Genomic DNA, 12,222 nt, shown 5'->3' on the forward strand with positions numbered 1-12,222 from the left:
AAACCCTTTCCTGTATGGAGCACATAGAGTTGCACAGGGATGCCAGGGTACCCCATAACAGCCAACGGTGACATCTCCTTAGTGTTCTCCAGAGAACGGCTACCAGTTGTGCAACTATAGAGGAAGCAGACCCTGCAGTCGCAGGGGTGCCTGGGAACAGGGGGCCTGAACTGTGGGGTCTACTTCCTCTATAGCTAATTTAAAAAAAAAAAAAACCTTCTCCCAAGCCATTATCTTACCTGCAAAGAGGAAGGGGGACACAAGTCGTGGGCGATGCAAGGGGGCCCGATGCACTATAGTTATGCCACTGATGGCTACTATCTGGGGTGCTTTGGGTTTAGAGGTTTCCAGATAAGGAGTCTTCCTATTATTTGGATCAACCTGGATATTAAAACACATTTTAACATTTACCGAGTATAAGCCGAGTTTTTCAGCATCCAAAATGTGCTGAAAAAATCTACCTCAGCTTATACTCGGGTCAGCAGGCAGTAGCTGAGATTGCAGTCACTTTTAATCATTCCTATACCAACAGTTCACTTGGGGAGAGACTGCAATATCCCACAATGCCCTCTGTTGGTTATATGAAAGAATAACAGTGACTGCAATATCACACAGCGCCCTCTGTTGGTTATATGAAAGAATAACAGTGACTGCAATATCACACAGCGCCCTCTGTTGGTTATATGAAAGAATAACAGTGACTGCAATATCACACAGCACCCTCTGTTGGTTATACGAAAGATTAACAGTGATGGCAATATCACACAGCACCCTCTGCACATAGTAGTGGGACAATGCACACAGTAATCCTTTTGGCAATTCTCTGTCACCATCAACTTTGCAAAGAAGTCCGGTTGATCGCTGGGGGGGTCTCTTTGGCGGAATGTGCGCTGCTGGGAGACAGGGCTGTAGTTGTGTTTAGGCTTATACTAGAGTCAATAAGTTTTCCCAGTTTTCGTAGGTAAAATTAGGTACCTCGGCTTATACTCGGATCGGCTTATACTCGAGTACATACGGTATGCAGCTTAGATACTGTCCTATACAAGGCCCTATCTACTCATTACAAAGAAAAGAAAAAATATAAGTTGTTTGCTTTAATGGTAATCCATTAATCTATTTCTATATTTTTTTAGTTTTCTGGATTATGGGTTTCTGGTTATATTAGATCTCATACCTGTACTGCAAAAAGCTATAAACATCTTTGTTTCTTCTACCCTCCTGTAATAACACAACATGTTTTTGGGGTCCCCTGTGAATTTCCCTGTAGGAATAAAATCTGTTCAGTATTTTATTTTGTTTATGTGTTCTGTAGATATCTATGGGGCAAAAACAATCAAGCATTCTCCCAATTTGGTACATATAAATATATAAAGAAATGTTGTTTGCTCCCAAAAAGCTATGTGTTGCTGTGTAGCTGCTTATGTAGGGGATCGGTGAAAAAGCATTGCCTTATACATGTAATGGCAGAAGCACAGAGCCTGTGTCTGTGTGCTGTAAATTGTTACCTAGCAACCAGCTAGTCAGTGATTTCAGTACAACAGGAAGTGACATGGCAGGAAAAGGAAGTCACAGAGACTGGCAAAAGAAGAAAAGCCTGGCATAGAGAGCCGCATGGTGGACAGAGAAGGAAGCCAGAGAGCTGCTGGTGGGCCCAGAGAGGTGAGCGGCTGCACCAAAAGTATTCATTTGGTTATCGCACTGTATGCCTGAATGTGCTGGATTTACCTGGAGAGAGCTCTAAAGTATTCCAAAGAGGATTTGTGAGTATCCTGGTTAAAGGGACAGTACCCAAAAGAGGCGCTGAAGAATAAAGAGACTGTGTATTAAAGTGCTTTGCTTTTATTAGATAGGCAGACAGTTTGGCGCTAGCAAGTTAGTTAGTGAGGCCCTATTGCCACCAGTTAGGAGTGCTGCATGCACTAGTTGGCCATTTATTTTATATAAACCATTATTTAGTTTAACCAATACTGTGTGTGTGTTATTACTGTATTCCTAGTGGGGCCATCCGTAAATGCATTCCCGGATCCCACTAGGTGGAGGCACTGCGCTAGTAAGTACCAGGTACCCAGTCTCTCCCAATACCACTGCGGAGTGGCTCAGGTTTGTCCCGTGTCATCAGGTAAGCGCCACACGTGGAGTGTAACACCAACAAAGGGGTGTCAAAAGGGTTACACTTACATCCCGAGCAGGGCTGCCTGAAACTGGATAAAAGGGTATTTCATTCAATTCCAGGAGTTTCTAAAACTAACAGAAATTCAACATTTCCGAAACTTATTTTCAGAGTCAAATTCTTCAGGCCTGGCTTACATTAACACACACCTCCCCTGCTCACTCATACCAGCTTCTCACCCAGTGATCTGAGCCCCTTTGGCTCCCTACTGTCTGGTCTCTACTTTGCTTATCACCCCCCCCAACTGTGCTCCCCCCATTGTGCCAAAAGTGTGTGACTCTTCTAGTCCTACTAATTTCAATCATCTGTACCTGATTTGCAATTTGTATTGGAAGCTAGAGACTTGTTCTATTTTTGTGGCATAGAGGGATGAGACTCAGAGTTTGTGGGTTGGCAGCAGGCCTGGATTGGCAATCTGTGGGTTCTGGCAAATGCCAGAGGGGCTGCTCTAAGGTTCCATAGGCAGTCACTATTTAGTGAGCTGGTGCAGGACTATTTGGGCCTCTGAGTACTTGGAATGCCAGGGCCTATTTTGACTTCCAGTCCAGACCTGATTGGCAGTACCTAATGTATTCATGGGGGGAATGATTGTTTTGTGGTGAGACCAGGTTAAGTGATGCACATGATTTAAAAGCTCTGTAAAGACATATTGAAATACAATTTACATTGCCATGTTAATGTCATGGTTCCCAGAATGTAAACCACTGTTCAGCAGCTTCATACCTCGTGCCAAAGGGCAGCCAATCAAATCTCCATAGTTTGTTGGGGACATGTTTATCATAACCACATTTAATGAAGTGCACCATAATATAAGAAGTATGTTGCTTGGAGCAAGGCTTTACTGTTTTCTTTTAATCTATAGAAAAGTGCTGAGCCAAATGAGTTCTTTGAAAGCAAAGGATGATAAACTTAGGTTTGCATTAACAGGTATGACATTTACCAAGTGCATGATTTAGTCTGACTATCACAGGTTATTGCCTCGTGGAGGGAACGAACAAGGTGTTGCCAGGCACAGTCCTGATATTCCTTTGCCATCTGTATGTTCTTTGTTATGCCGTAGTAATTCACTCTTGTTCAAAATAAAAGGGATTGGATACTGAAGAGTAACAGATCATTGTTACTTGCTTTCAAGAACTGGGGACAGTGTGTAAAATGAAAAATCTCGAGGTGCATCCATGCTGGGCTTGGCATTAAGGAGTAGTTGCATAATATTCCAATAACATGATGTCCTGCAAGCAGCCTCATCACAACACTCCTCTCATTCATGGTTGTCTGCAACAGACAATGTTTGATTGGCCATTATTGGTTGGTTTGTTGCATATTAGCATTGAAACTGACAGACGGGAAAGGCTGCCCAAGCGCATTTGGTCCAAGAAAGTGTGTCCTAAGGAACAAGCACCTAAAACATTACAGAAGATCAATTCTAGGGAGGAAATTCCTTCCAGATCTCCAATGAGTGTTTTTTTTTAATTTCTTTTTTTTAGTTGGCCTTCCTGTGGATCATCGAGGAGCCACACAGGAGTAAAATGTTGAATCAAATCAACTACTACAACTATCTCAGCTGCTATGTGCAATTCATTGCAACACAGATTTAGGCTAATAGGACCTATACGCTTGAAATCTCATGAAAAGGGCAGAAAAATATGTCATGCAGCACAATCAGATAGTAGGAATGTGGGTGGAAACCAAAGGGTGTATACTGTGGGACATTTTGGCTATTTTGTTCTATTCCCTAACCTACTGGAGGAACATTGCCCTTTACTTTGCTTCTCTGTAACTTTTGTTTCTAAGCTAATAGTGTTCTTTTATCCTTACTGTGCATGAGGCCCCCAAGCACCACTCTAGGACACCCAGTCATGCAAGTCAATGTACAATATTTCAGAGTAGCTAAGGATATATTTTGATATATGCTAGAAGTTACTTATCATATTAGAAGCAGCACACATATATACAGTATGATTTCATGTAGGCACATTTGAGTGGGCTAGCCATAGTCTGTGATCTGGCTGATGTGTTTTTCTTGAAAAATAACCACAACTGCCAATAGATTCAGTATTGCAAGTAATCAGTGTCCCTGGAAACAGATAAAAGTTTACAGAAGGCTTGATTTCATTACATATAGTCAAGAAAGTAAGAATTACAAACAACAGAAATGTAGTGTCTTGCCCATTCCCACACCTTGTGTCTCCTTCCCTTTCCCTCTTAGATTGTAAGCTCTTTGTATCAGTTATTGGGTGCTTAACCTGTATATGTGTGAGTTCCCTGCGTACACCCATTTATTGTAGCGCACTGTGGAATATGTTGGCGCTTTATAAGTACATGATAAAAATAATAGTATCTCATTGATTTAAATATGTTGAGAGTTTTTTTAAACCATGAAATATTGTGTCATTTCTTTTCCCAGAATGTCTGACTTTTCTTAAATTAAAGGTGGCATTTAGTAAGTTTTATAATTTTTAAAAGGGTTCGTCACCTTTTGGATTAACTTTTAATATGATGTAGAGAGTGCTATTCTGAGACAATTTGCAATTGGTTTTCATTTTTTTTTATTTGTCGTTTTTGAGTTATTTAGCTTTTTATTCAGCAGTTATTCAGTTTGCAATTTCAGATTACTCTAGTAACCATGCATTGATTTGAATAAGAGACTGGAAACTGGAGAGGGCCTGAATAGAAAGATGAGTAAAAAAAAGTAGCTACCCTCTTCCTCTAACCCTAAAAAAACAATGTTAAAGTTCAATCACAATTAGGGACCTCCTTAAATAATATCTTCTAGTTTTGTGATTGGGTTATTCTCCAAGTAGATTCTAATATAGCAGCTAATAGAAGACAGAACCTTAGGTTTGTATGTGTTTTATATAGCAACAATAGAAAATCTTATATTGTTTGTTGTGGGGGGTCACAGAGAAAAGGCTGGGAGAACAAATAAGCAGGGAGTTAGTGGTGTAGGGCAGCTGCTGGGTATGCTGGGACAGTTGGGGAGAGGAGGAGCTGATCAGAGGCATAGACATGATAGAGAAATGGGCTTTGAAATGGAAGAAAAAGAGGTGGCAGATGAAAGTAAGTAGAAAGGGATACTGGACCATTGGGGGGGGGGGGTTATGGGTAAAAAGAGAGTAAATTCCCTGCAAACAATGTTGGGTGGACAGGTATGCCTCCTGGGCCCCCCTGCAGCGACATGCTCTGCTTCCTCTGTAGTTACGCCCCTGTTACCAACCCAAAACCCCCTAGACTGTGCTCTCTTTTTTAGACCTTCCTAAAGCCCTCTATGTACTTGTAAATTTAAAGTAAGTTTGAGAAATGTGCAGGGTGGTTTCCTATGGAGGAGACCACTTGACTGATCTGGTCTGGGTCAGACAGACTGAAAAGGGCTTAAAGTGCGAGGCAGTTCAGTGCTGATTGTATAACAGATATTTCACACACACAATGGAGTAAGTACAGAGCTGGCATAGATTTCAATTGGTACTGGGCCATGGCACTGAAAATGCTGCAGCGGGACCAGCTCACAGTCCCCCATACAGTGGATAGACAGAGGGAGTTTGAGAAGGTAACTGGGGAAGATCTGGGCGTGGTTGTTTGTTTAGCAAGGAATGGGTTCTATTTTCCTGAATAAACAGAGAACTTGAACCCCAGTATCTTTTTCAAGGGACTACCAGACAGGGCCACCATCAGGGGGGGCACTGGGGGAACAATTGTCCTGGGCCTGATGCCTTCTATATTTTAAGTGGAGCCTGGCCGTCCTGGATTAGCTGGCTCCCCTTGAACTGCCAAAGTAGGAGTCTAGCCATGCCAAACACCAATTTTTTTAACTTTTTATTTTAAAACCTTTGAGCACTCTTTTTTTTTTTAAGTTGGTGGGCCCTGGCCACTGATTTTTATTTTTTAACTTGGGATGGGGGGCTGGCCACAAAGTTTTTTTTTACTTGTACTGGTGCCTGGTTACCAGTGGGTTTTTTTAACTTGGGAGGGGGGCTGGCCACAAAGGTTTTTTTTACTTGTACCGGTCCCTGGTCACCAGTGTTTTGTTTTTTTTAACTTGTAGGGAGGCCACGCCACCAGTTTTTGTTTTTTTTATTTGTAGGGAGCCCAGAACATTTTGTTGTATGGGGCCCCACAAATTCTGATGGTGGCCCTGCTACCAGATTGTGCTTTAATTTTAATTAATTTATGTTCTTCTGTAATGTCTATCCAGGCTTTCACTTTAAAGGGTTTCTTTCATGCTAAGCACCTCCTTCAAGAAAGGATGGGACTATTCCAATGCACCCCCTTCAATAAAGGATGGGACCATTCTAATGCACCCCTTAAAGAAAGGATGAGACCACTCCAATGCACCCCCTTCAATAAAGGATGGGACAATTCCAATGCACCCCCTTCAATAAAGGATGAGACCATTCCAATGCACCCCCTTTAATAAAAAGTCCATTTATGCTGCTCTCACATTCTAAAACAAGTGATCCATTCCTAAATTGGTATTTGTCAGTGTGCGCCATGTAACTGCAGCCTTATTGCTTTGCAACAGGAGAGCTAACGTTTTTCTGGTTCTCCTTGCACTGGCATCCTGGTGATATTATGGAATACTTTGTCATAAGAACGTGGAAGCAGAATGCGTTGCTGTCATGTGCATCATTTGTTCGTAACCATTACTCTAAGGAAGAAATTAACAAATCATTCAAAACCCTTCCCTTTGGGACCCCATTACATTAGCAGAACAAACCACTTTCAATTAACTGTTCACAAAGGATTTTAAGCTCAATTTAGTTGGATTTATCAAAGTAATAAGAGGAAGGTGAGATTTGCTCAGACCCAGGGGGGTATTTCACCTCTCCAGGGTCACATCCCAGCCACTGGTTTCTGACAGCAACATGTGCATTTCCACTCTACAGATGAATCACCTTTCTGCCTTGCCTCTCCTACTGCCCCTCCTTCTAGAGTTCTCCTATTATATATATATACAGTGCTTGGAAACCTATCACACCTCACTCTCTCAGCCATGCAGCCTCTCAGTCTCATGCTTCTTGCTCTCCTTGCGTGTATCAGAGGTGCCCACTCTCATCAGGCAGGGGAAGAGCTGTCAGACAACTTTCTGGAGGTGCCACCTAGTTACCTGGATTCACAGGTATGTTTTGGGATGTAGGATCCAACTGCCAACTCATGTACAGAGGGGAAGGTTTATGGTAAATTTGTCTTGAATTGGGAAATATACATTTAGATATGATGCCTGAATAAGGCTGACACTGATTTTATATAAATGTAATATCTCACTGTAAGAGGTGTCAGTCCATGATAGTCAGATAATGATACTGTAACAGCATGCAGCAGTGGAATCAGGATTTTGGCAGAAGAATTCTTTATTTTATAAAAATATAACATAGTTAGCTAGGCTTATACACACACAAACACACATACATACACACCAGTTCTGATTGGGGCAATATCTGCATGGAGTTTCTGTTTTCTTCCTGTGCTTATGTGGGTTTCCTCAAGGAGGGGTCTCTGATCCTGCTGTCTGTGTATCTGGGATATGGAAATTAGACTGTAAGCTTTGCAGTAAATCATTGTTATATATGCCGGCGCTGTATAAATAGAGCTAAATCTCATCATAAATGTTATTTATTATTAAAGGGGTACTATCATAACAATGAAAATTGAACATAAGCTTCGTCGTACTGAAATAATACAATTTCTAAATACAATCAATTAAAGATTCACAATATTTCCCCTTAAATTCATAGACCAAAACCTGGGCTAGAAGAAAAAATTTGATTGTATTTCTAAAGAGAGCCCTCTGTCCATTAGTAGGTGATGTGTTCCACAAAGTATCAGAGTAAAGCATCAGTCATGCATTGAATAGGTCCTGCTTAGCACAAGGGGGTATAATGGTTACAAAATGTATGGCCCTACACAATAAAAGTGTGTTAAATGGCATATTATGCACTGCGTATATCCGAAAAGAAAAAGGATCCCGCAGCAATATCCATCCCAACTTCCCTGCTGTAATGACAAGATTCCACCTCTTCAGCCTATTCTGTGACCATGTATAGAGGTGCAGCACTAAATAATAATCGTAATGATAATCAGTCTTATTAATGAAGTTAGAGGGACAACGCCATTTATCCTTTAAACATAGATTGTAAAATCAAAGGTGCTGACATCTTTACAGGCAACACATGGCACGATGCAGTCAAAAACAACCAACAAAAGGAATTCATCGTGCTGATTGTAAAATACGTGTCATGGAGGTTCCCACATGCTATAGACATCATTAAAGGGGTTGTTTACCTTTCAATTAATGTTAAGTATGATGTAGAGAGTGATATTCTAAGACAATTTTCAATAGGTTTCCATTTTTTATTATTTGTGCTTTTTGAGTTATTTGGCTTTTTTTTCAGAAGCTCTCCAGTTTGCAATATTGGCTGCTATGGTCCAAATTACCCTAGCAACCATGCATTGATTTGAATAAGAGACTGGATTATGAATAAGAGAGGCCTGAATAGAAAGAGGAGTAATAAAAAGTGGCAATTATAAATGTGTAGCGTTACAGAACATTTGTTTTTAGATGGGGTGGGTGACTCCCATTTCGAAAGCTGGAAAGAGTCAGAAAAAGAAGGCAAATAATTCAAAAACTAGAAAAAAATGAAGGCCAATTGAAAAGTTGCTTAGAATAAGCCATTCTATGACATACTAAAAGTTTACTGTGTGAACCACCCCTTTAAATTTGATTTAATTAGACATAGATAGTGTGTGGTTAAAACAAATATTTACAGTAGATCCCCCAGAGTTGCACTGCACTGTTATATAATATAATATAGTATAGTATAATCTGCCCATGCAATGTATTGTTATTACAGACAGATGAGTCAAGTTTCATGTCACAACCAACAACTGATGAGAAAATGGCACTAAATGCTTTGCTGAGGACAATTCTTCACAACAGACCTGCCAGGAGCTCCTTTCTCTTCCAGCCCCAGAGGTGAGAGGCAGATTGATAAAACAGGTTGCCTAAAAGGATGATGGATTTGCCAGTAAGCTACTATAGATCAGTTAGGTGCTGTAGCATATGGGCCAGCCAAGACCTCCAAACGAGTGTCCCAGCACATGTAAGTAAAGGTGATGCTTTTATTCAAGAAATTGTAGTCACAGCATTCTGCCATAACCTTTAGGCAATAGCATACGGGGCATTTGTGGAGCTGTCACTCAATTTTTAGTAGCTCAAGGACTGAGCCATCCCAAAGCAAGAGAAAGCTTGGAGATGTGGCAGTCTCTATTTGCAAGTGAAAATCGTCTGGAAACACTTTCAAGCAATTGCCAGGGCAGAGAATGGGTGGGGAGGTGCAATATGGTGCTGCCTCCAAGCTACAAAAGTTCACTCAATTGGCAGGATTTTATCCACATACTGACCATTGGAATGGTCCACCCCATATAATGTAAGAGCAACCTTTTTATTTGCAGAAGTAAGAAAAGCAAGGATCAATACCCTAGTGTGGTTTTTGTGGACTATGTGATTGATTAGCCCCAGTAATTCAACCTTAGGATCCTTTATAACAATGAAGGTTATCTCCCCATAAGGGTCAGGACTCTGGATGTAAATAGTCACTAATAGGTGGAACAAGTGGAGCCCCCCCCCCCATCCTCCACCTCTCCAACATTGATCAGGGGAATGTTTTCCATTTTTAACTAATTTAATGAGGGCTAATGGGTGAATTACATTGAATTGAGTACGGTCACCTTTTGTAATGATCAAAAAAAAAAATATAGATTACTGGCCTCCTTCCCACTCCTCATTATGAAGGTTGGGATGTCACCCTTCCTTTTATATATACTAAATGGAGCATCCTGATGCTTATTAATCATTCAGGGTAGTCATTATAGATTGGGGTAGATAGGAGTTGCCCCATAGTGTGGGGGGGTATCGGGATTTAGGTTTGTGTTTGGCAGGTACTTTGACAGGATCTCCAAGGAAAAGTAACCACTGCTAGGTTAAAGGAACAGTAACACAAAAAATGTAAGTAATTAAAATATAATATACTGTTGCTTTGCATTGATAAAGCCAGTGTGACTGCTTAATAAACACTTAATACACTGAATTATATATTGTTTATATAAACAAGCTGCCATGTAACAACAAAGGTGAAATAGGGCTAAATGGCACAGGCTGAATAGTGGATAACAGATAAGCTCTGCAGAACACCATTATATTCTACAAAGTTTATCTGCTATGTAACCTTTACTTTTTGGATGTTTGCCCCCATGGCACAAGCTTATTTATATAAAGTATAGTATAGTCTTTCTGAATCAAACACCCCAGGTTTATCAGTACAGGGCAACAGTACAATTTAAATTATTTTAAACCACTTAAATTTTTTGGTGTTACTGTTCCTTTAACGTATCACTAGGGGCCCCCGACATAAGGCATGAGCTTCCAGCAAACCTGGTTTAAGAGTTTGGGGTCAGATGCAAGTCACTAGCACATATATTCCATAAATAAATGAGCATGTTTATCACTTATAGAGGCAATATGTTTTTCATCAAAAAAATAATTGTATTAAATTTTCCCCATAATGGAAGTAGGGAATCTCACAGGGTCGTATCAATCACATGCGGTACTAGGGCTAAGTTTAAGTTCAAGCATTTGTGGAATCAGCAGAGATGGCAAAGGACTTGCTGGGGGGAAGAGAACAGGGTTATGTGAGAGTCTTTTATAATCACATTTTGACATTTAATTGGTTAAAGGGCTAGAGTAAACTTTGCCAGTGGCTGTACAGATCTTAGTAGATAGTTACAAGCGACCATTTTTCCTTCCACCTCTAAACAGGGATTTCGGAGCAGTTTCCACCAGTCCAAGTTTTGAATCTCCTATGCGTATGTGGGAAGTGGGGGGGGGAAATACTTTTTTGAATTTCTCCATTATGCAATAAATCACAGCCCATGTTCAAACCTGGTGTACTTGCTTCCAATCCCTTAATCTCTTTTCTTCTTCAGATTTGGCAGAGATGAGCGCAGTTCAATGTTAGGGGACAGCAGGATCCAATCGCGAGGCTGGGATTCTATAGCACCTCAGTTCTGGAGCATGGCTGTCCCCCAGCGCTTTGGGAAGAAGAAATGACAAGACACTCATGCTGACTATTCCCTTCATGGCTAGGACAGGTTACAATGGATGAGGAGCTTTTGAAGCAGGACAGGTGACATGAGCATTTGCAGAACCATGTCCCAAATAAATGCTGCCACTGTCTAACAGTCAATTCGTTTGTAAACATACCAAATTTATCTTGCTCCTTTAGATAGAAAGTGCCCACTCCCTTTTGTCATGAAAACTGAAGCATACAGGCATTTGTATTGCTCTCCTATCATGTACACAGCACTTGGGTTTCCATGGGTGCTGTTTAGCATTATCAGCCTACACGTGCAAATCCTTTCTCATGCTCGTCAATAAAATCATGTGTTGACCAAATATGTCTTCTGTTGTGATCCTCTCAAACACTAAATAACGGACTCGTCTAGAGGTTTTCCCATACCGTATAATATGAGAGAAGATGGGGAAATTCCAGCCAGTATGGCCAAGGATTGTTTATGCTGAAGAAGTGCTTATGGTGCGATATAGTAACTGTATGGATATAAAAGGGGGTCATCAATAAACTCTCTAATACTTTCCTCATCAGTTGGTCCTTTCAGGTGACAAGGGCTGCCCTCAATGATCAGAAACTGTTTTTACAGTGAAATTAAAGTTACAAATTATATACTTGTTGTTCTACAACCTCAACGGCTGTGTTAGAGAAACAGAACCCTAAGGCAAAAGCAACCCACAGTATTGTAAAGGTTTTGTTATTGTTACTTTTTATCGCTTATTTTTCTATTGAGGCCCATGATATTCATATTCCAACCCCCAGGGGTGGACTGGGCTGGCAGGGTACTGCAAAAAAACGGCACAGGCCCACTCCCTTGATTGGCCGCCCCTGTTATGCAGAAAGAAGATCAGTGATGCTCAACATGACACATCAGAACATAGGGCCGTGAGGGGGGATTGAACTTTGGGAAGATGGGCCTTGGTGACTGCAGCT

General features: G+C 40.9%; 1 protein-coding gene across 1 annotated transcript; it reads left to right on the forward strand.

The window, feature by feature from the left end:
* The first annotated feature begins 5,187 nt into the window (after positions 1-5,187).
* Positions 5,188-11,615, forward strand: LOC108708644 (pro-FMRFamide-related neuropeptide FF). The gene is made up of 4 exons (XM_018247563.2): positions 5,188-5,227; positions 7,156-7,283; positions 9,016-9,137; positions 11,147-11,615. The coding sequence occupies exons 1-4, from the start codon at positions 5,188-5,190 to the stop codon at positions 11,268-11,270; spliced, it is 414 nt and encodes a 137-aa protein (XP_018103052.2). The 3' UTR covers positions 11,271-11,615.
* Positions 11,616-12,222: the final 607 nt, after the last annotated feature.

This window comes from Xenopus laevis, chromosome 2L (genome assembly GCF_017654675.1).
Source record: "Xenopus laevis strain J_2021 chromosome 2L, Xenopus_laevis_v10.1, whole genome shotgun sequence".
NCBI classification, from domain to species: Eukaryota; Metazoa; Chordata; class Amphibia; order Anura; family Pipidae; genus Xenopus; species Xenopus laevis.